Source organism: Chrysemys picta, chromosome 12 (genome assembly GCF_011386835.1).
Source record: "Chrysemys picta bellii isolate R12L10 chromosome 12, ASM1138683v2, whole genome shotgun sequence".
Taxonomy (NCBI): domain Eukaryota; kingdom Metazoa; phylum Chordata; order Testudines; family Emydidae; genus Chrysemys; species Chrysemys picta.
The window spans coordinates 9,326,205-9,350,419 of record NC_088802.1 but is presented as its reverse complement, the minus strand read 5'-3'; the positions used below and the strand labels follow the sequence as shown (position 1 = coordinate 9,350,419).

Here is a 24,215-nt window from a genome sequence, read left to right as displayed (position 1 = left end):
CCCTGACTCCTACCCCTTGCCTCCAGCTAGGGTGACCAGACGTCCCGATTTTATAGGGACAGTCCCGATATTTGGGGCTTTTTCTTATATAGGCTCCTATTACCCCCCACCCCCTGTCCCGATTTTTCACGCTTGCTGTCTGGTCACCCTGCCTCCAGCTGTCGGTTCTTCCTGTGCAGTCAGTTTAGCCCCTGCCCAGATTTTGCCCACATCCGATCTGCCCCCTTTCCTGTTGTTATTGGCCATCCCAAGAGAGGGGAGCAGGCGCTGCAGATGTCAAGGACAGGGCTTAATCTGTAATGAAAGAGGAGCCCTGGGCTCCTAGGAAAAAGTTCCTAACTGTCAGGGTGGTTAAACACTGGAATAAATTGCCTAGGGAGGTTGTGGAATCTCCGTCTCTGGAGATATTTCAGAGTAGGTTAGATAAATGTCTATCAGGGATGGTCTAGACAGTATTTGGTCCTGCCATGCGGGCAGGGGACTGGACTCAATGACCTCTCAAGGTCCCTTCCAGTCCTAGGATCTATGAATCTATAAGTCATTTTTTTTTAACATCCATAACTGACGCTGCAAGCCCAGAGGTGCCGGGGCTAGGAACTGCCGAGCCCAGAGGTGCCAGGGCACAAATGAAGCCCTGGTCACCGAAGATCCTCCCTTTGCAGGAGCGTCCCCTGCAGCAGCCGGGGAGAGGCTGCCCCTGGCTAGGCGAGGCAGGGGCGGGAGGCTCGGGTCCAGGGCGGCTTGCAATGCGATCGGTCCGTCGCTAGGACCCTGCCGGGAGCCGGGGAAGCAGCGGGGGCTGGGCGTCACGCAGGAGCAGGAAGTGATTTGCTCTGCACAGTAACGCTTTGTTGCTCCTGGTGGGAGCTCTGCATTGTCCCTTGCAAGAGCCCCCCGCCCAGGCTGCTGCTCCGGGAGCCCCCCCCACCCCCCCGAGCTCTGGCTGCAGCCGGGCGAGGGGAATATCCAGGAGTTGCATCCCCCCCCCCCGCTCCCCCAGTTTGCAAACCCCAACCTGCCCGGGACACCCCCGCCTAGGGAAGCAGAACTTCCACCAAAGGAGGGGGGACCCCGGACGATCCCCGCTGAGCAGCCCCCAGTGAGGACACCCCTGGGAGCGAAGGTAAGAGAGACCTTCCCTTTGCACCCCACCAAGGTTACACCCTCCCCCTGCAGACTTTGGTTAACCCGCCCCACCCCCCTGAGCCGCTGGCTGGCGATTTGAGGTTGAAAAATCCGCTCAGTGGGGTTGATTAATGCCTGCGCCTTCCTCCCTTTTTTACCTGCCAGCGGCACGTTTATTTGCTAGGCGTGGATGTTCACATTACCAGGATCTCCTTCGGAACCTGTGCAAAACGTGTGTGTGTGTGCATTGCACCCCCCTCTCCCCTGGCCTGCAGCTGCACCCTCGGCTCGTGCAAAAACCGGAGTCGCTCCCACCAGGTCAGAGTGGAGCTGTGGCCGATTCACACCAGCTGGAGTCTGGATTCATTGATTCCAGTGCGGTTACAGCTGATTGACGCCTGCCGGGGATCGGGCCCTGTTGGAGCCACACCGCTTTACCCTGGGTGTGGAGCTCGGTTTGAAAACACTGTATAAACATACAGCGTCTATTTTTAGCAACAGTTGGTACAAACTAGCTTTGGGTTACTTCCGGCTCAGCAACTCATAGGCTTAGAAAGTCATCTAGTCCAGCGGCTTTTCAGGCTAGTTGTCTGATGTACCCCCAAGTTTCACCTCACTTAAAAAACACTTAAAATCAGACTAAATTATTCGGGTACGAGAACTGAAAAATTGGTGAGTTTCTCATTGTAACCATATGATTATAAAATAAATCGATTGCAATATAAATATTGTACTTCCATTTCAGTGTAGCATTTAATTTCAGAAAGGGGAACTACACAAAAATGAGGAGGTTAGTTAAACAGAAATTAATGGGTACAGTGCCAAAAGTGAAATCCCTGCAAGCTGCATGGAAACATTTAAAGACCCCATAATAAAGACTCAATGTAAATGTATTCCCCAAATTAGAAAACCTAGTAAGAGAACCAAACAAGAGCCACCGTGGCTAAACAACCAAGTAAAAGAAGCAGTGAGAGGCAAAAAGGCATCCTTTAAAAAGTGGAAGTTAAATCCTAGTGAGGAAAATAGAAGGAGCATAAACATTGGCAAATGAAGTGTAAAAATACAATTAGGAAGGCCAAAAAAGAATTTGAAGAACAGTTAGCCAAAGACTCAAAAAGTAATAGCAAAAAATTTTTTAAGTACATCAGAAGCAGGAAGCCTGCTAAACAACCAGTGGGGCCACGGGACAATCGAGGTGCTAAAGAAGCACTCAAGGACGATAAGGCCATTGCGGAGAAACTAAATGAATTCTTTGCATCGGTCTTCATGGCTAAGGAAGTGAGGGAGATTCCCAAACTTGAGCCATTCATTTTAGGTGACAGATCTGAGGAACTGTCCCAGATTGAGCTATCATTAGAGGAGGTTTGGAACAAATTGATAAATTAAACAACAATAAGTCACCAGAACCAGATAGTATTTACCCAAGAGTTGTGAAGGAACTCAAATGTGAAATTGCAGAACCACTAACTGTAGTCTGTTACCTATCATTTAAATCAGCTTCTGTACCAGATGACTGGAGGATAGCTAATGTGATGCCAATTTTTAAAAAGGGCTCCAGAGGTGATCCTGGCAATTACAGGCCTGTAAGCCTGACTTCAGTACCGGGCAAACTGGTGGAAACTATAATCAAGAACAATATTGTCAGACATAGATGAACAGAAAGAGGAAGAGTCAACATGGTTTTAGGAAAGGGAAATCATGTCTCACCAATCTACTAGAATTCATTGAGCGGGGTCAACAAGCATGTGGATATAGTGTATTTAGATTTTCAGAAAGCCTTTGACAAGGTCACTCCCCAAAGGCTCTTACACAAAGTAAGCTGCCACGGATTGGTAACTGGTTAAAAGATAGGAAACAAAGGGTAGATATAAATGGTCAGTTTTCAAAATGGAGAGAGGTAAATGGTGGTATCCCCAGGGGTCTGTTCTGGGACCAGTCCTATTCAACATATTCATAATTGATCTGGAAATAGGGGTAAACAGTGAGGCAGCAAAATTTGCAGATGATACAAAATTACTAAAGACAGTTAAGACCCAGGAAGGCTGCAAAGAGCTACAAAAGGATCTCTCAAAACTGGGTGACTGGGCAACAAAATGGCAGATGAAATTTCATGTTGATAAATGCAAAGTAATGCACATTGGAAAACATAATCCCAACTATACATATAAAATGATGGGGTCTAAATTAGCTGTTACCACTCAAGAAACATCTTGGAGTCATTGTGGATAGTTCTCTGAAAACATCCACTCAACGTGGAGCGACAGTCAAAAAAGTGAACAGAATGCTGGGAATAATTATAAAAGGGCTAGATAATAGGACAGAAAATATCATGTTGCCGCTATATAAATCCATGGTACGCCCACATCTTGAATACTGTGTGCAGATGTGGTCTCCCCATCTCAAAAAAGATATATTGGAAAAGGTTCAGAAAAGGGCAACAAAAATGATTAGGGGTATGGAACTGCTTCTGTATGAGGAGAGATTAATAAAACTGGGACTTTTCAGCTTGGAAAAGAGATGGCTAAGGGGAGATATGATTGAGGTCTATAAAATCATGACTAGTCTAGAGAAAGTAGTTAAGGAAGTGTTGTTTACTACTTCTCATAACACAAGAACTAGGGGTCACCAAATGAAATTAATAGGCAGCAGGTTTAAAACAAATAAAAGGAAGCATTTCTTCACACAAGGCACAGTCAACCTGTGGAACTCCTTGCCAGAGGATGTTGGTAAGGCCAAGACCATAAGAGGTTTCAAAAAGGAACTGGATAAGTTCATGGAGGACAGGTCCATCAATGGCTATTAGCCAGGATGGGCAGGAATAGTGTCCCTAGCCTCTGTTTGCCAGAAGCTGGGAATGAGCGACAGGGGATGGATCACTTGATGATTCCCTGTTCTGTTCATTCCCTCTGGGGCACCTGGCCTTGGCTATTGTCAGAAGACAGGATACTGGGCTAGATGGACCATTGGTCTGACCCAGTAGTGCCACTCTTATGTTCTTATGTGTTTGTGGCATCCCGATGTATGACTGGGGCCTCTTAATTGCTACAGTTTTAGTCACCTTCTTTTGAAAATCAGGCCCAACGAATGCCGGCCAAACCTTCAGGATGGGGGATTGTATCTTGGAAAGCAGTGACTCTGCAAAGGATTTCGGGGTCATGACGGACAAAGAACGGGAGCTCCCATTGGGCTCCTGTGGCAAAGGAATAAGAGGAAGGAGGTGATTTTACCTCTGTCAATGGCCTTTGATGAGACAGGTACTGTAGTGCTGTGTACATTTCCAGGGTCTGCATACTGAAAAATTGGGGAGGGTGCAGAGAAGAGCCACAACATTGATTGAAGGGGGGGTGAAAACAATGCACAGTGAGAGACTTAAAGGGCTCGATCTATTTATTTTAGCAAAAAGAGGACTGGGAGGTGAGTTGATGATAGTGTATAAAAATCCTTTCACAGGGAGAAAATACCAACTTGGGAAGGACTTTGAGTGGAGAAAGGCAGAACCAGAAGTGGTAACTGGACACTGGAGCCAGACAAATTCAGATTAGAAATAAGGCACATTTTTAATCGGGAGAATCATTAATTATTGGAACAAACCACAAAGGGAAGGAGTTGGGTTCTTCCTTTATTGATGTCTTCCAAAGAGATTGGAGGCCTTTCTGGACTATGCACTTTAGTCAAACAAAAGTTATTGGGCTCAATGCTTAGGGTATCTGGATGAAATTCTTAGGCCTGTGTTGTAGATTTTATACATCAGACTATATCAGTGGTTCTCCAACTTTTTTGACCAGGCCCCTCTTCTGGTCTGTCGTCGTTTACCCCCCTCCAAGTACATATACGGCCACCCGGCTCTGAAGGCAGACTGGAGAGCAGCGGCTGCTGGCCGGGTGCCCAGCTCTGAAGGCAGCGCTGTCGCCAGCAGCAGCACAGAAGTAAGGGTGGCCATATGAAAAGTTTGATATTTGTTTATATCACTTTTTACAGCAACTTAGCGCCCCATTGCCACCCTTACTTCTGCATTGCTGCCACCCCAAGGCTGACAGCCAGTGCCCCGCTGCCTCCAGGTGAGGGATTTGGGGGGAGGGAAGGAGAGCCCAAGTCTGGGCTGCCTCCTGGTGAGGGAATGGGGGGGTGGGGGTGGGTAGGAAAGCCCAGCTGTACCCTTTATCCCTGCTTCCCAGGTGTGCACAGCCCTTTTGTGTGAGCCCCAGCCACCCATGGCTGACAGCCAGAGTCTTCAAAAAAAACAGTCCCCTAAAAAACACACAGCTCTTGCCTCCCTTGACACATTCCTGTGCCTCCCTTTGGAGTCCATTGTACTAAAACCGCAATGGTTTGTGTGTTATTGAGGGATTGGATGAACTTCCACCATGGGAAGGGCAAATAGGATAACAGCAGGGGGGTGATTAAGTAAATTCACTCTGGTGGACACATCTCCAGAGATACACCATCCCCTAGAGAGAGGGTCACCTAAAACTGGATTCTCCAGGGCCCAAAAGACAAGGAAATGTTTTTGGTGAGACAACCTGGTTTTAAACTGGCTCAGGACCCAGTAAAGGGGCAGGATCTCTGGTTCTAGGAGGGCCGGGCCCCAATCCTTAGGAAAGTACTGGAAGGACTTTGGCCTCCTGAAGCCATAAGAACATACCGGGTCAGACCAAAGGTCCATCTAGCCCAGTATCCTGTCTACTGATAGTGGCCAATGCCAGGTGCCCCAGAGGGTGTGAACCTAACAGGCAATGATCAAGTGATCTCTCTCCTGCCATCCATCTCCACCCTCTGACAGACAGAGGCTAGGGACACCATTCCTTACCCGTCCTGGCTAATAGCCATTAATGGACTTAACCACCATGAATTTATCCAGTTCTCTTTTAAACTCTGTTATAGTCCTAGCCTTCACTACCTCCTCAGGCAAGGAGTTCCACAAGTTGACTGTGCCAATGCCAGCCCCATAAGACTGAGTTGAAGCTGTGATGGGCTTCTTATGACCTTCTCATGAAAGGCCTTGTGTGGGAGTTGAAGGCCTAATCGCCAGCCAGAGCCCTTGCTGAAGGGAGGGGGCGATCTCTGGTAAGCTTATTACCATGTGTGTAGGTTCTTTTTATTGTATTTAATACGCTTTCTCTGTAATGTTTTCTAAATCTGCTTGCTCAGAAACAGCTGTGCGGTAAGTTATACCTGTGGCAGTCAGGTCGCTTACCGTCTCCGAGAGGAGATGCCGAGGCGGTCTGTCTTTGGCTGGGGATATCACAGTATAGTCAGGGGACCATGCAAGCAGGTATGGTCCCCAGGAGGGGGAGAGGGACGTTCCCGCCCAAGAAAGGCAAAGCCTGAAAGTTGGGGCCTTGGCTGGATCACTTATGAGAAAAATACAGGGGCCGTTGCTCTGAGCTGTATCACTCCCTTCTGGCCTTAAAAAAATCTAGAGAGACAAGGTGAGGGAGGTGATATCTTTTATTGGACCAACTTCTGTTGGTGAGAGAGACACGCTTGTGAGCTCTTCTTCAGGTCTGGGCTCTGTGTAAGCTCCATAACGCGGCTCCGTTGATTCTGCTCTTTTCTAGCCTTAGGGCCAAAGTCTCTGTTCCTGGGAGGGTTTAAAAGTCTCGGTGGTTTCGGTCCTGGGAGGAGGGGCCGGGCCTGTGCTGGCGTAAAGTGACCCAGTGGGCCAGAGCATCTGTCTGCCGGGAAGGAGCCCGGGGAGCGTTGGGGATGTGAAACGGACTCCAGCCCCTTCTGAGACCTCCCCCATCGCCCCTCTTGCCCCGACAGGCTGCAGAATAACCACCTGCTTGTCCCACCCTCCCAGGGCCCCGGGGCAGGGAAATGGCTGCAGTGATTCCAGCTCAGGTAGGGGATTTTCAGGGAGCTGTGGGTGGGTTGGTGTCTGGGAGCGGGACAGGAAATAGGGTGAAGAAGGGGGCAGGGGCAGGGTGTGAAAACTTGCTGGGACGGGAACCTCCCTGTTGTCGGGGAGTGGGAATTTCCCCAGGGTGGGGACAGAGCTAAGAAAATCTCAGTGCTGGAGCCTGGACCTACGAGCCAGGGCTGCCCTGGAATACGAAGTGGGCACCCAGGGGAGAGGCCTCGTCCCCTCACCCCCAATGGGGAGGGGGTCAGGATTCCTGTCCCTGGACCCTGCTGAGGGGCTCCATCTCCTGTATCAGCCTCTGGCTAGTTGGTGTGTGATGAACGGGAAGGCCCCTGCCCCCCTCCATCAGCTGGGAGGGACAAAGAGCTCTCACCTTCTCCCCACCCTGAAGCCTTTTGGCTGCTTTGAGCAGGGTGGGGGTGGGATTCTGCTACTCTGTGACCCCTCAGAGCTTCCATTTTATTGGCCCTCCTCCCCTGTGACTAGCAGGATTGTGGCTGGGGCAGCAGGTGCTGAGTGGGGAACTCTTGTTGTTTCAGGGGTCGGTGAGCTTCGAGGAGGTGGCTGTGTATTTCACCCAAGCGCAGGGGGCTCTGCTGGACCCCGCTCAGAGAGCCCTCTACATGGACGTCATGCAGGACAACTATGAGACAGTGACCTCGCTAGGTAAGGGATTCCCGTCCCCTCAGTTATTAAAAGCTGTGGGGGTCTGTGATGTGCCCAGTTTTTCTGCTCAGGTTCTTTCCTGGTCAGTTAGATTTCCCAGTCTCCTGATCCAGTGTGAGACTTTTATCTGCGCACCCCTCCCATGGGACAGGGGAGCCAGCCACGCAGTGAGGATGCCAGTTCACCCCCCATCCCTCAAGCTTTCCAGGGGTGGAAGCAGTGTCACAGGCACAACTCCCCCGCACCACCTCCACACCCAAAGATGTGCCTCACCGAGGGAGCCTCGAAGGCCATGTTCCCATCTGTGTGGTATTAGGGGCTGTGCCTTTAAGGGCTGAGCTTCCCAGACAGAATCTGGACCGAGAGGCAGTGAAGTTCTTGTTGTTATGCACACACAGAGTGGAAATAGAGCAGAGCTCTCACAATCACCGTGAGTACTGAGCGATCACTGGGCACCGCAGTTGGTTTGGATTCCACGTCCCCCCAGCACAGGTTAAAATCAGGGGAACGTGCTTTGTGACAAAAACTCTCCCTATGCCTGACACATGCTGATCTCGCCTGATTTCACCCCCCGAGCAGGATACCCCGTTCCCAAACCTGAGCTGATCACCCAGCTGGAACGAGGGGAAGAGCTGTGGGTCCCGGATCTCCAGGCCTCCGAGGAAGGGGAGATCCCGAGAGGCACCCACACAGGTGAGTTTTCGGTTTCGGACACAGAAACCCCCTGTTGAGCGAAGGGGGGAGAAAACTGTGACACCCCCCTACCCCAAAAGGTGTTGCCTCATCTCATCCAGGTCTGGGTGGTAGCCAGCAAGTGTCGTATCCTGATGACAGATGTCACTCACAGCTGCCCGACTATTTTGGATGCCAGGAGCTGCCGCGTCAAACGATTGGCTTATTCCGCCTCATCTTCCAAGCACAGAGTCTCTCTTCCTTTTTTAACCTCTCCCTCTAGCTTCAAAATGTAGTAGCAGCAGATGGAGCTGGCCAGGCCACCAACAGCCTCTCTGTCTCCGTCTCGTCCCACCTCCGCTCCAGCATGCTAGTGGGGAGCTGCCTAAATTAGCCAATGGGGGAGATGCTCAGGAGAGAGGGGTGTGTCCTATGATGGGACTTTGGCGCCTAGGCCGGAGGGAGACATCTGTTTCTGCTGGTGATCCACCGCCGGGAACCCCTGTCCCGGATTCAGGTGTCTAAGCTGTTTCTTGCACAAAACACCTGAGGGGGTGGGGCAAGGGAGGACAACTGACAACCTTTAGCCCAGGGACTAGGGCAGCGGTTCTCAAACGATGGGTCATAACCCCAAAGTGGGTCACGACCCCATTTTAATGGAGTCACCGGGGCAGATGTTAGACCCGGGACTGGAGCGAAGCCCGAGCCCTGTCACCTGGGGCTGAAGCCATAGCCTGAGGGCTTCTGCTCTGGGAGGCAGGGCTCAGACTCCACCCCCCCCCCCCACACACACACACCCTCCTCCCCGCTCAGGGCTTGGGTTGCGGCTTCAGTATCCCTGCCCGGGGTTCAGTCTACTGTCCTGCCGCCCGGGGGTGGCGGGGTGTCGTGTCAGACGGGGGTCATGGTGCAATGAAGTTTGAGAACCACTGAACTAAGGTATTCGCCCAGCACCAGTTCAGTTCCTCCCTCTGCCTGATGGGAAGAAGGGATTTGAACTTGGGTCTCCCGCCTCTCAGAAAACGTGCTGTAATCACTGGGCTGTGGGATCTTCTGATGTAGGCTTCACTCAATCTTTCCCGTTGAAGCTTCTCTGCTTATCAGAAAACAGTCATTGAAGGAGGGACGAAAACACTGGTCTCCCACATCCTACGTGAATGCTCTCCCCACTGGTATCTAGACTCATTCACCCTCACCTTTCCTGGCCCGGCTACTGTTCCTTGTCATTCGTAGTAGCGAATCGTTCTGTTTAAGCCATTTCTGCAACATTTCAGATGTTTGGTGTTGGTTGAAAGTATTCACCGAACTTGATGCAAGTCCACAAATAGTTTCTGGTCAAATTAAACTGCATTTTCAAATGAATAAACTATTCAACCAAACAGGTTTCCCCAGCTATACTTCTCCTGTTTGTTTACTAGAGTGCCCACTGGGTGCTGGTTGCTTACTAAGTCCTCATGAAGGACAGTATCTGCTCTGAGGAGCTCATGACATAAGGTAGAGTCCTGCATGGGACTCTTTTTAATCCCACTCTCGCTATTACGGCAGCGGGTCTACACTAGTCCTATGAAGGGCTCTAACATAAGGCTTCTAACGATTAAAAGAATTTGAGCTGAAGTGCCGTCTCTAGATGAACCGACTAAGCAGATGCAAATTAGACACATAAAAATAAGAACTAAATCATTGACCCCTCAGGCAGGTGATTAGAAATTAGTGGTTCAGATACCCAAAGTCTCTCAAATTCCTCCATGTGTCAGATCAGCATCTTTGATCATCATGGGGGATGGGGGTAAGGTCTGTTCCAGGTTCCCCAAACTCCCATTCGTACTGAACCTGTGTCCCCTGCCCTGGAACCTCACAGGTTTTTTCCTTCTGGAGCATGAGTATTTAGGAGAGTTCGTGGACTTCCTGGGCAAATCTAGAACCTGCCCACCAATCTGGGCTTTTCTAGGGATTCAGAGACGCATAGAAACGTAGGGCTGGAACGGACCTCGAGAGGTCATCTAGTTGAGCCCCCTGCTCTAAGGACAGGGGATGGATCACTTGATGATTACCTGTTCTGTTCATTCCCCCTGAAGCACCCGGCATTGGCCACTGTCAAAAGACAGGATACTGGGCTAGATGGCCCTTTGATCTGACCCAGTAAGGCCGTTCTTATGTTCTTAAGTATACCTGGACCGTCCCTGACAAGTATTTATCTAACCGGTTATTAAAAACTTCCAATGATGGGTTATTCCACAGCCTCCCTCAGAAGCCTATGCCAGTACTTAACTATTTTATATTGGAAAAGGTTCAGAAAAGAGCAATAAAAATGATTAGGGGTATGGAACGGCTCCCATATGAGGAGAGATTAGTAAGACTGGGACTTTTCAGCTTGGAAAAGAGACAACTAAGGGGGATATGATAGACGTCGTCTATAAAATCATGACTGGTGTGGAGAAAGTAAACAAGGAAATGTTATTTACTCCTAATAACACAAGAACTAGGGGTCACCAAATGAAATTAATAGGCAGCAGATTTAAAACAAACAAAAGGAAGTATTTCTTCATACAACGCACAGTTAACCTATGGAACTCTTTGTGGAGGGTGTTGTGAAGGCCAAGATTATAACAGGGTTCAAAAAAGAACTAGATAAATACATGGAGGACTGGTCCATCAGTGGCTATTAGCCAGGATGGACAGGGATGGTGTCCCTAGCCTCTGATCGCCAGAAGCTGGGAATGGGCGACAGGTGATGGATCACTTGACGATTCCCTGTTCTGTTGATTCCCTCTGGGGCACCTGGCATTGGCCACTGTCGAAAGACAGGATACTGGGCTAGATGGACCTTTTTGTCTGACCCAGTATGGCCGTTTTTATGTTCTTGTTATAGTTAGAAAGACTTTTTCTAATATCTAACCAAAATTTCCCTTGCTACAGATTAAGCTGATTACTTATTCTCTGACTTTCAGTGGACATGGAGAACGGTTCTTCATTGTCCTCTTTATAACAGTCCTTAACATATTGGAAGACTGTTATCAGGTCCCCCCTCAGTCTTCTTTTCTCAAGACTAAACATGTCCAGTTTATTTTACCTTTCCTCATAGGTCAGGTTTTCTAAACCCCATATTTTTATTGCTCTCCTCTGGACTTTTTCCAGTTTGTCCACCATCTTCACGCGTGGTGCCCAAAACTGGACAAAATATTCCAGCTGAGGACTCGCTAGTGTCAAGTAGAGCGGGACAGTTACTTTGTGTCTTACATACAACATTCCAGATCACACACTCCAGAATCATATTAGTCTTTTTCACAGCCACATCATTGGCTCATATTCAATTTGCGCTCCACTATAACCTCCAGATCCTTTTTAACAGTACGACCACCCAGCCAGTTATTCCCCATTTTCTAGTTGTGGATTTGATTTTTCCTTCCTAAGTGTAGCACTTTGCTCTTTTCTTTACTGAATTTCATCTTGGTGATTTCAAACCCATTCTCCATCTTGTCAAAGTTGCTTGGAATTCTAATCCTGTCCTCCAAAGTACTTGCAACCTCTCCTAGTGCTTGCAACCCCTACAGATCTGATAAGCATATACTCCACTCCATTATCCAAGTTGTTAATGAAAATACTGAATGGTACTGGATCCATGACTGACTCCTGCGGGATCCCACTAGATATGCCCTCCCAGTTTGACAGCAAACCATTGATTACTACTCTTTGGGTACGGTCTTTGAACTAGTTGTGCACCCAGCTGATAGTAATTTCATCTAACCACAAGGCATTCTCATAAGCAAACTAGGGAAATGTCAAAAGCGTTATTAAAATCAAGATATACTTAGACTTCTGTAAGGCATTTAATTTGGTACTGCATGTCATTTTGATTAAAAAACGACAATGGTATAAAATGAATCTGGCACATGTTAAATGGATTAAAAACTGGCTAACTGATAGATCTCGAAATGTAACTGTAAACAGGGAATTGTCATCAAGTGGATCTATTTCCAGTGTGGTCCTGCAGGCATCGGTTCTTGTCCCTACGCTATATAACTTTTTTTTTTTTTTCCAATGACCTAGAAGAAAACATAAAATCATCACTGGTAATGTTTGCCGGTGACACGCAAATTGGTGGGATTGGTAAATAACGAAGAGGCCAGGTCACTGATAAAGAGCAATCTGGGTCACTTGGTAAACTGGGTGCAAGCAAACAATGTGGGTTTTAATACAGCTAAATGTAAATATATACATCTAGGAGCAAAGACTGTTAGCCATACGTAGAGGATGAGGGACTTTATCTTTGGTATAACAGATGAATAAGTAGATAGCGTATCCTGCCTGGAGATGGCTAATGATTATTCATCATCATTTAGAGTTTGTCTTCTCAAAGGGGAAGTTGGCTGGGGAGTCAGAGAGGCAGACAGTTCTCTGCCCCGATCCACCTACATTGTGAAGACAAGAGAGGTTAAAGACAAAAAAGAGCCTTCGTGCTTGGAAAACGAGGAGGAATAATCCAGTTGTAACCACTTCAGAGAAGGAAAAATTATAGATGGATTAATACATTTTACCTTTCTCAGTCTTCCCAACAGTTCTTGTGTCGTGTTTCCCCTTTGCTGTTCCCCTTTATTTCCTTTCCCCCCAGCACAGAGAATGACTCCTGTCTGGATTCTCTATTTCAGCAGGTGAAAGTACAGTGCGTGAGATCAAGGAAGAGAATCCACAGCAAGAAAGTCCTGAGCAACAGGAACCGAATAGGATGTTATCAGGAAGATCCAAAGAGAATTTTTCCCTGAGCGCTGAACAGGGAAAAGTCTGGGGCAATCAGCACAAGTCAGAGAGGCACAAAGGGAAAGAACTGGGTAAAGCCATTAATTGTAGGAGAGGATGCAGTAATCCCAAGGAAACCACAGCCCAGCAGAAAATCCAGACAGAAGAGAGAAAGTACACGTGCACTGAATGTTGGAAAAGCTTCAGTCGTAGTTCAAACCTCATTGCCCATCAGAGAATCCACACAGGAGAGAGACCCTTTAAATGTACTGAGTGTGGGAAAAGCTTCATTCAGAGAGTAAACCTCATTTCTCATCAGAGAATCCACACGGGAGAGAGACCCTATAAATGTACCGAGTGTGGGAAAAGCTTCAGTAAGAGATCGCACCTGAATACACACACAATAATCCACACGGGAGAGAGACCCCATAAATGTACTGAGTGTGGGAAAAGTTTCGGTCAGAGATCACAGCTTAATACGCACAAAATAATCCATGCAGGAGACACATCCATGATAACCCACGCCAGAGAAAAACATTATACGTGCTTGGACTGTGGGGAAAACTTAAAGTGGAGCTCAGAACTTGTTACACATCAGAGACTGCACACAGGAGAGATCCCTTATAAATGCTTCGACTGTGGGAAATGTTTCATGCGGAGTTCAACCCTTATCTTACACCAGAGAATCCACACGAGAGAGACACCCTATCAGTGCCCCAGCTGTGGGGAAAGATTCAGATGGAGTACGCAGCTTGTGAAACATCAGATGCTCCACACGGGAGAAAGACCCTATAAATGCCCCGACTGTGGGAAAAGCTATAGTGACAGCTCATCCCTTATTTCACATCAGCGAACCCACACAGGAGAGAAGCCCTATACCTGTGTGGACTGTGGAAAAAGTTTCAATCAAAACTCAACCCTGAACAGACACAAGCGGCTCCACACAGGAGAAAAACCCTATAAATGCACTGAGTGTGGGAAAAGTTTCAGTCAGCGTTCAAACCTCAGTGTGCATCAGCGACTCCACACAGGAGAGAAACCCTATAAATGCCCCGACTGCGGGAAAAGCTTCAATCGGAGATCAAACCTTAGCGTGCACAAGAAACTCCACGCAGGAGAGAAACCTTGAATGGAGGAGATGCTACAACTGGGACTCCTATTTATATTACGCCTCAGTAAATCCATACAGGGAAGATACCTCTTAAACATCCTGAGCGTGGAAACTACTTCACGCAGAGTTAACGGGCTTGTCTACCCTACAAAGCCTTGGCCGGGATAGCTTGGCTGGCCGAGTCACCTAGTGGATAAGCAGCGCAAGCCAACAGAGATCTTCTGCCAAACTAGTTAAAAAGCCTCCCGGAAGGAGATTAGCTAAACCCACAGAAGCACTAGCTCCGTCTACACTCAAGAGTTTTGCCAGCATGACTGGGGGTGTGTGATTGTTCCCTCCACACTCTTGGCTATGCTGGGAAAACTTCGTAGCCTAGACAAAGCAGTTATTGGACAACCGGAGAGAGATTCTACCAGTGCCCTGACTAGGGCTGGCTACCGTGTAAAAAAATAAAAAATCTGTTTCCTCATTCCCACACACATCAGGAGCATTAGGCTCCCAAGTGTCCAGCTGCCCATCGCTGGGGTGAGAACCCAGCATCAGCTGGTCAGTGACCCACAGGCTCTGCCTGGTCTCAGCAAACCCCAGGCAGAGGAGGAGATGCCCCGATCAGCCCCTCCCCCCTGCTGCAGCCCTGGCTGCTGAGCTGATGGGCCACAGACGGGGGAAGGGAGAGAGAGGAAACTCCTCCAGCTGCTCCCTCTGCCTGGCTGAAGTTCCCCCCTCTCCCTTCCCCTCCCAGCCGGGATCCCCCTGCCTTGGAGATGAGGAGAAGGACACTTGGGCCAGGCCCCACCTTCACTCTAGACCCCTGTCCCCATCCCCCACCCTCCACCAGCCCCTGGGCTGGGCTCTCCCACTGACCTGGAGCTGTTCCCTGCAGGGGGAGTGTCCCTGGGGGGCTGGTAACTCCTCCCCTCCCTGAATTCCCCAGGGTGCTGGGCTCTGGGGGATCAATGGTTAAGAGACCAAGGGGGACAGGTTTGGGGAATAGCGCTGGAGTATTAAATATTGGAGCTGAGTGCTGGGGCTATCGGGCATTTGGAGATCATGGGATAAGAGGAGGTGGAAGAGATGGGGTTAGGGAGATGATTTCCCATAGTGTTCACGGCCCTGCTCCTTCTGCAATGAAAAATCGACAGGGCCTGCTTTCCCTAGTACCCTTTGTAGGATCCCTAGAAAAGCCTAGAGGCCTAGGAATCCCCTCTCAGCTTCACCACCCTCGGCCTCTGAGTGTTCTCTTAGATTAGGAAGCGTGGACGGGGATAGCTAGCACATTTCCTTCTGACCCTGGCCAAACTTTCACCCTGTTTTCTAATCCAGACCCAAACCACACCGAGCTTCTCGTTTAGCCTGGTGATTGTTAGTCACCGAGTTCCCGCTTCGGGGACACAGTGCCTCATCCCCAGTTCTTCTTACCTTGCTTCGGGTCATCCCAAAGGCTTCTTTGTTTTTTAATAAAACAGAACGACATAACTGAATAGATTATAAATGGATTCGGGCAGGGATAGAAAAATGGTTTGTATTACTTGAGGGCAACCTGGTGAGACAGAGGGATTCTGTCAGAGAAAAACTTTCTCTGCTTCCACAACCCTCAGCTTTTCCCATGACCACGTCATTCCCCTCGTCCCAGTTTTACCTTAAGAATGGCCACGCTGGGTCAGACCGATGGACCAGCTAGCCCAGTATCCTGTCTTCTGACAATGGCTGACGCCAGATGCTTCAGAGGGAATGAACAGAACGGGGAAATTATGGAGTGATCCATCCCCAGTCATCCAGTCCCAGCTCCTGGCCGTCAGAGGCTTAGGGACACCTAGAACGTGCAGTTGCATCCCTGACCATCTTGGCTAATAGCCATTGATGGACCTATCCTTTTTATCTAATTCTTTTTTGAACCCAGTTATAGTTTTGGCCTTCACAACATCACTTGGCAATGAGTTCCACAGGTTGACTGTGCGCTGTGTGAAGAAGTACTTCCTTTTGTTTGTTTTAAACCTGATGCCTATTAATTTCATCATCCCCCCACCCCTTAATTTCATGGACCTTCTGTCCATGCCATGGAGAATTTATCTTCCCTTTCTCCTACCCCTGTATTTCCCAAAGTGGCAGACAGCAGTGTTCTCAGGTCTCCGTGCTTAGGAATTGCGCTTTGATTACTTTGATCCTAAATCAGGACGGCTGGAGCTGAAAGCGTCACAGACCCGGGTGGGGAATTGGAATAAATCCCAGACGCAGTATGATCATTCTGAACCTAAGTCCCAGTTTCCATCTGTTGGGTTTTGCCAGCCACGCTCCTTTTGTTTGCAGGTGGGAAGGTTTTTTTTGTTGTGGCGGCGGTGGTGGTGTTTCTTTCCTTTCTTTCTTTTCCCCCTTCGTTACGATGGTGCTAAAATTTTGATACAAAACACGAGGCACAAAGTGAAACAGGCATAAGGCAGTTTACAGGAGAACTCGGGTAAAGCTGTTCTCCTGCAGTTGAGTCAAATGCAACATGTCCTGGATTTCACTTGGTAGGAACATGGAAGTGTACCATAGGGTGGCCTGTTCTCTCTTTCCTGTTGGTCATTTGGTCACATGACAGGATGTAGAGCAGATTTACTGGGGGCTTCATGAGGCAACTGACCAGATGCCAGTATAGCCCTTTCTTATTTTATTTTTTGCCATTTTCCCAGGGGTGCTGGAACAATTTTATACTGCGGGGGTGCTGAGAGCCATTGAACCAGCTTATAAACCCTGTATATGATGGAAACCACTTCAAGCCAGCAGCCCAAGTTCCAGCACCTAGGCACTTTCCCCAGCCTTTGCCCTGAGATGTTAGCGTTGTTTGAACAGTGATCACTATAAACAGCCGTCGGCACAAACGCTGATGGGCGAATGTGAGAGTCGCTGTCCGAAAGGCCCGGCTTGACAAAGCCCTGGCTGGGATGATTTAGCTGGGAATTGGTCCTGCTTTGAGCAGGGGGTTGGACTAGATGACCTCTTGAGGTCCCTTCCAACTCTGATATTCTATGATTCTAAGGCAGAGGCTGAAATGGGGCAGGAAGTTACGTCTGACCCCTGGCAGAGATGTAAGATACAGTCGGATGGGGCAGGGTGGGAGGGGAGAGAGACGCAGCCAGAATCCCGCAGGGTTTGCTTTTGAGAGCCAGACAGCTGAGGCGGCATTCACTGCATGGGGGCCAGCGAGACAAGAAGGTGAATCTAAAACCCGCCAAGGAAATGATGGGGGTGTCTCCTGATCAAGGCCAACTCCAGCGTTTTTGCCGCTCCAAGTGGCGGGGGGAAAAAAAGCGCCGCGATCGGCGGCATTTCTGCAGTTGCTCTGCCGCCGCTGCTGCTTTCTTCGGCGGCAATTCGGCGGCAGGTCCTTCCCTCCAAGAGGGACTGAGGGACTTGCCGCCGAAGAGCCGGACGTGCCGCCCCTTTCCGTTGGCCGCCCCAAGCACCTGCTTGCTGCGCTGGTGCCTGGAGCCGGCCCTGCTCCTGATTCCCAGGAGGCTGAGTGGAACTGAGAAGAGAGGTGGGGAAGTCAGCAGGCCTGTCCTTTCCAAAATCCAGGGTGAGCCCCATCACTGAGGCCAGAGGCAACAAAGAGCTGTGACCCAAGTGCCTTAAGTTTGAAAACACATGCGGGTAGACAGTTACAAGTTTATACCCAGGGACTCGCCTCAATGTGCCCAGACAGGAATGTTTCTCTGCGATCGCCATCTTCGCGATACTTCACCAAAGGGGGTTGTGTGCGGTTGTCGTGGTTATTGCTGGAGGTACGTATGGGAAATGTTTTAAGGGTATAAAATATTGCTCCTGGAGATGAAGCTGGTCACCTGGGGCGGGGTGGCTCTCGGAGCCAACTCAGCCTAGAGTGAGAATAGTTGACATCTTTCCACCCAATCTAGTCAAGTGTAGACAAGGCGCGAGCGTGGGCCTTTACAAAGCACAAAAGCGTCCAAGAAAAAGACCTTGAACAGTGGACAAACTGGAGTTAACAAAACATCCTGGGTCTCAAAAGAGACACAAGGTCTGGCACCGTGTGAAAGGGAAAGAAGGCACAAGACGGTGTCCATTCTGGAGGCGATAGTCTGCCAGCGTGAGTGTCTCCAAGTGGATTCCAGCTCTGGACGAACGTTGTACGGACTGACCGTTGGGTGAGAAGATGGGAAAGAAACTTGTTAATAAGCATAGTCCTGAGATGGCGTTTTTATATATTCCCTTTATCGTAACCATACGTTTCCCATCCTTATACTTGCTTCTCTCTGAATTTTCACTGTAAAGTTCTAGCAAATAAACTTTTATTTGGTGACGCTATAGACCCAACTAGATGCCGTGTGCTAGGGAGAGCATTGAACTGAGGTGAAGCTAGTGAACGGGAAGGGGCGTTGCTTTGCAGTGAATCTGTGCACGTTGCGGGTGTCCAGAAGTCGAGTGTAATGAAGCGGAGTGGGCAGACAACTCGGAGGCACCTGTGCCCCAGGGCCAGCACAGAACTGTGGGAGCTAACGATTTCTATAGATGCAGTCACAGGTCATCTCTGCTTTGCCCCAAGGGAGCCTAAGGGCTGGGGTGTGCAAATCGCTGGCCTGCAGAGGGAAAATGGGGCACTTGTGTTGCCAGGAGTTTGGGGCAGGAATGACGGAAGCTTTCCCTACCTTGTCTATCCCACACACACACAACGAATGTCTCAGCTGGGATTGGAGATGTTGCTTCCTGGGTTTCCTGCTCGCAGAGAGTTTGCTTTTGTGACCAGATCCTGGGCGTCTCTCGGATCCTCTCTCCTCTTCTACCCGCTGTAAGAGGTCACTCTGTTGCTGGTGCCTGCGGGAGCAGGGCTGGGCTGGGGTTAAAATGCACCGTGCCGAGCAGGGCTGGGCATTGGGTGGGGAGGGGGGCTTTGACTTCTGATTTCCCGCTTGGGAATAATAAAGTCAAATTTAGTTTCCCAAACTCCCAGAGTCCTTTGTCTTGAATAATGGGTAAAAATGGCCTTTGGTGGATGTAGCAGGCAGGTGGGAAGCTCAGCTTTGAGCACTGCAGAGGGTAGATTCAAGAGCTGGCAGACTCTGGGGGTTCAGACCTTTCTATGGGCCTGGAGGGTTTTTGGGGGGTGGGTGGGGTTTCCCTTGTCTAAAGGGGATTTTCCTTATAAAACACTCTTCTCCCAGCGAATAAGAGATATTGTTACTTAACACTTTGCACGGTAACTGGGGTTTCGGCCCCTTATTTTTTTGTATCTTTTTAAAAAAAGGGGTTATAAAAATCTTTACCGGTGGCTGTTGCCATGGAAACGACGCAGGCCGAGGTCTCTGTATTCCAAACCTTGTAAAGCTCTTCACGTTGGACCGTGACACGGTGATGCTAACGCTGCTGACTCTTGGGGCCTATTTAGTCCATCCAAATTAAGGTAGCAGCACTTACAGCCTGGTCAAATTGCTGACAAGCCGTCGGGCAAGAAGACCCCCCCGTGCCCTGCTACTGATGCAACTTCCATGGCTAAGTATTGAAATGAGGCGTATTGGATCCCTCAAGGTACATGTGCGTTCCTTTGATCACACGCAGGAGGGGGCACCGACCCAGCCTTCCTCAGCTCACGGTCAGCGCTCTGGGAGTTGCCTCAAATGGATCCCGAGATCTCTTCATAGCACAATCATATCAGCCAAGCTGCTGCAAGCAACTAGTTCCTCCGCTGTTCAGTACCGCTACAACCAACCTGGAGTGCTGGTGTAGGGAGAAAAACGGCCATCTGACGTTATTTGCTACCAGTCGCAGTTCCTGCTAGGTAAGGTGGTGTAAAAAAACGATGATCTGATGTAATATATATTTAAAATAATGGATTACAAGGACGGGAACATAATTCAGGGAATCCCAGCCGCAGATAAGACAAATTAGTAAACTGCGATGAGACTTTAGGCAGTCAGCTACACTGATAAAGGATTCTTTGTTTCTGAGGGGATGTATGTCAAATACTTCACTGGATCACGTCTCCTGCAGCACCTCAGTTGGTTACAGCAGACAGAGGAGCGGCAGTGGCTAGACATTGGGATGCCTGTGCCTTTTAAAACCCAGACCTGGGAAGATGATGCTGTTTTGTGGGAGGGGAAATAAAAAAGCCCCTCTGCCCCCCCGCACCCTATTTTTGCAAACACGGGTGTCTCAGTCCACTGGAGTAACGGTTCCCCCTCTGGCCCTGCCTGTGCCAGGGTTTTGCCCTCTGCCACCCTCTGGCAGTGCCTCACCCCTGGGCTTAACCCCAGCTCCTCTCCTCCCCATCCCTGATTTTGCCCCTCAACCCCTATTCTAACCCTGCTTCCAGCTGCTTGACCCCCCCTCCCCAGCCAGTCAAATTCTGCCCCTGGGCCCTGGCCACCCCTCTTCTCTGTTTTTCCCCCTTTGCCCCTTTTTAACCCCTGTAAAAAGCAGTCCGTAGAATCTTATGCCAAGTAAGGGCAGGGTGAAGGGCAGTGGCTTCAGCAGATGTTCCTGAGCATGCTCAGTTCATGTGAGCACGCTGAGTACACCCTAAGTAGCAAATTAAGCCAGGGAGCAGTTTTTCACACTTTGCTGCAGATAATTTCCAGTGGACACTGCTGGCTCCAGCGCAGGCCAAAGCAAAGGTTTGGGTGGGGCCTGTATCTTAGTAACCCATTCATGAGATGACCCCAAATTTGGCTCACTAATGCTACCCAGTGCCCCCGCGATGCACACCAAATTTCAAGGCAAGGCAAGTAACCGGGTGGATTTTAAGAGCCCATATACTAGCAGATCTTTCAACAGACAGCTGGGCTAAACCTTAATTGTAGCAGACCGAACACTGTTATTTTGACCTCCCTACACCCAATTTATTGTCTTGAAATTCATGGTATTTCAATGATAAACATTATTTGGGGGGGGGGGGGGGGTGCAGCACTCTGCAATTCCCTTTCCACTCTTCCCACCATTCCAATCTATGGTCCTGCTTTCGCTCCAAGATTGTGGCTCACGCTACCAACCTTACCCTGCCCTATTCTTGCCCTTTGTTTGGCTGTTTCCCCCTCCTTAAATTTTCCCCAGCAGTTTGGGTTTTGCATTCATCCTCCCAGCCCTCCTATCTGCTGCCCCACTCTGCCCGGGCGAAACTGCCCCCCCCCCCCCCGCCCGCCGCCACCGCCTTGGGCTGGGTCTCCCCTCCCACGCTTCCCCACAGTTCTCCAGTGTCTTTCCCACAGTTCTGTGCAGTTCCCGGCTTTCCCTCCATGCCTTATCTGGCTTGTGAGCTCATGCTGGTGTTCTAGCCCCGACCCTTTCAGTTGATTCCCTCTCATGTCACCCCTCCACTTTCACACATTCCCACAGTGCAACCAGAGGTGCCGATCCCCTTCTGTTGCATTTCCCTCTCCCATCAGACTGGAGATAAGGCACACATTTATAATGGTGAGATTATCTAAACATTGGAAGAATTTACCATGGGGGATGGTGGATTCGCCAATTTGAAAGCAAGACTGGATGTTTTTCTAACAGGACAGGCCTAGGAATTGTTTTGGGGCAGGTCTCTGGCCTGTGCTATGCAGGAGGTCAAGCTGGGTGGTCACAAAGGTTGCTTCTGGCTTTGGAATCTATCAATCACCTGATAGTGGGGTGGATTCGTTAGGCTACTTTCCCTGGCCCCACTACTTTATCCACCAATGGATGGTCCATCCACCTGGTGGTGGACTCTGACCCACCTCCATTTCTTAATGGTGGACTCTGACCCACCTCCACTCCAGCAGGTTCATTCATGGGGAAAGGGGAGGCGACGGAGGGAGGGGAACACCCAGCACCCCTCAGCTTTCTCCCCTGTGGTCACCACCACCATCGCTGGTCCTATTGCAACACCGGTGGCAGCATAAGAGCGGCCATACTGGGTCAGACCAATGGTCCAGCCAGCCCAGTAGCCTGACTTCCGACAGTGGCCAGTGCCAGGTGCCCCAGAGGGAATGAACAGAACAGGGAATCATCAAGTGATCCATCCCCTGTCGCTCATTCCCAGCTGCTGGGCCAGGTAAGGACACTATTGCTGACGTTACTGCCACCAGTGAGACCTCTGCTGCCAGCAGAAATGGCCAAGGAAAGCAAAAAGGGGAAGGGCCCCATCAGGAAGTCCTCTTCTGCGGTGATTGCACCCAGCTGGGGGGAGGGGGAAGCAGTGGTGAATTACTGCACAGGCTCATGGGGCCCGGTGCCCAGGGGCCCTAGCCAATTTGTGGGCCCCAAAAAAGTCTCCCTCCACCACGGTCCCGGGGCAGGAGCTCAGTCTCAGGGCCAGCGGGGGGAGACAGTGGAAATGGGGGGGGGAGGCCTCAGGGGAGCAGTGGAATGGGTTGGGGCCATGGGGGGGGGGCCACAGGGGGAAAGGGCAGAACAAGGGAGAGGCTCTGGGCTCGGAGCTCCGGCCATGGCCAAGAGCTCTTCCGTGGTCCCAGCCGCGGCTGAGAACTCGACTCTGGCCGGGGCCGAGCTCTCAGCCCCCCACTCCATGGCCTCGACCGAACTCTCATTCCTCCCACCCCCAGAGAGGGGGGCAGAGAGCAGTGAGTGGGAGTGAGGCCTCGGTGGGAAGAGGGAGGATGTTGGCCAGAAGAGGCAGGGCAGGGGGTGGGGCAGGGGCCTAGCTTCCCCAGGGGGAAACTTCTCCCGTCACCCATGACAGTGAGGAAGTGAGTCCCAAGGGGTCCTTTGTGTTGTCCCTGCTGGTATCTCTGCCAGGTAGGTGCCTCATCAGGGCAGGCTCGAGCCGTGTCCGCTGCTGTGTCCTGAGGGGCTGCCCCTTGGCCTGGCAAGAAGGGGAAACACTCTCCCCACCCAGGTCGGCACCGACACTGACACTGCTGGTGACCAAACCTGCTTGGGTTACCCCCCTTGTCTACCATCTGACAACGCCAGTGGTGGCTACTACCCCACAGTGTGGGCAGCCCCCCCTCCCCACCGCGGACAGTCTCCTAGCCCGGTCCTCTGAGTAAGGGTGATGATCCAGAGTAAAGGAGAGGGGACACCCCCCCCATGTGGTGTCCCTGCCCGTTGTCCCACCCCCAGGCTTCCTTTAGCCCTTGTGTTGTCACACTCAATGCGTGGGGAGCACGTGTGGGTCAGAGCAGCAGGGGGCAACTAGTGGAGCGGGGTGGGTGGGAGGGGGCAGGCAGAGGTGCGGTCCTTTTTCCAACCATCACCCTGTCAGGCTGTGCTCTGGGAGGCCAGCACACCCTTCGATGACAAACCTTATCGGTGGGAGAGAGACCCTCCAGACACCATTTTTGGAAACCTAATTGGACCCTGCCGCCGCCAAGAAGAAAGTAACGGTGCTCCAAACACGGCATTGGGGTACAAGCCCTCCATGAACCAGGGTCGTCCGCCAAGGGACTTTTGCGTCCGCGAGCCCGGAAGCGCTAACAACACAGATGCTTACGGAGGGAAAGGGGCAACACCCCCCTCCACTGACATACTTCATTGGAGTCGGAAAAAGAGAGTGGCGGGATTTGTGCCTCCCCCTACAAATAGCCCTCTTCGTTCGCCCAATCATTTGTCCCCACGGCCGCTCCCCAGGCTGATCGACGCTCCCCACGCAGGAGGCCAGCGCCTGGGAAATGACTGCCGGAAGGGATTTCCTCTGAGCCAAGAGATTCTCCCTACACACCTAGAGACAAACCTGAAAACTCACTGAGTTGGCAGCTGCCTGATCTGCAGTCCGTGGGGCTCAGGGCTGTGTCCCTTAAAGGCCATTTTTATTCATTATCCATGGCAAAGGACTCTGGGAGTTTGCGAACGTAAATTCTACTTTATTATTTCAAAGCAAGAAATAAAAGCTAAGCCCACCTACCACCTGGGGCCCAGCTCAGCCTGGTGCCCCATCCCAGCACCCTGCTGCTCCCGCTTCCCCCAGATGCCAGCGACAGCAACTTTTTAAAGAGGGCGGGAAAGTGTAGAGAATCCGTGAGCGATGCTGAGCTTCAGTCCCATGAACAAACGCTCCGGGAGCAGGAAATCCAGAGAACAGAGTGAATTTACAGAAGCGTTGGCATCTTCAATCCCAGCAGA

At 50.4% G+C, this 24,215-nt stretch overlaps 1 protein-coding gene across 2 annotated transcripts; it reads left to right on the top strand.

The window, feature by feature from the left end:
- Nucleotides 1-591: 591 nt before the first annotated feature.
- Nucleotides 592-18,483, top strand: LOC103306840 (zinc finger protein 501-like). 2 transcript variants are annotated; one of them, XM_065564587.1, is made up of 5 exons: nt 742-1,123; nt 6,892-6,969; nt 7,531-7,657; nt 8,237-8,350; nt 12,976-18,483. In XM_065564587.1, the coding sequence occupies exons 2-5, from the start codon at nt 6,946-6,948 to the stop codon at nt 14,190-14,192; spliced, it is 1,482 nt and encodes a 493-aa protein (XP_065420659.1). In that variant the 5' UTR covers nt 742-1,123; nt 6,892-6,945; the 3' UTR covers nt 14,193-18,483. The 2 variants fall into 2 exon arrangements, with proteins under 2 accessions (XP_065420660.1, XP_065420659.1); XM_065564588.1 differs by lacking the exon at nt 6,892-6,969 and having other exon boundaries at nt 592-1,123.
- Nucleotides 18,484-24,215: the final 5,732 nt, after the last annotated feature.

Coding starts and splice junctions, on each gene's coding strand:
- LOC103306840 (XM_065564587.1), top strand. CDS start 6,946: ATGGCTGCAGTGATTCCAGCTCAG. Junction 6,970..7,530: donor CTGCAGTGATTCCAGCTCAG/GTAGGGGATTTT, acceptor TTGTTGTTTCAG/GGGTCGGTGAGCTTCGAGGA. Junction 7,658..8,236: donor TGAGACAGTGACCTCGCTAG/GTAAGGGATTCC, acceptor CCCCCCGAGCAG/GATACCCCGTTCCCAAACCT.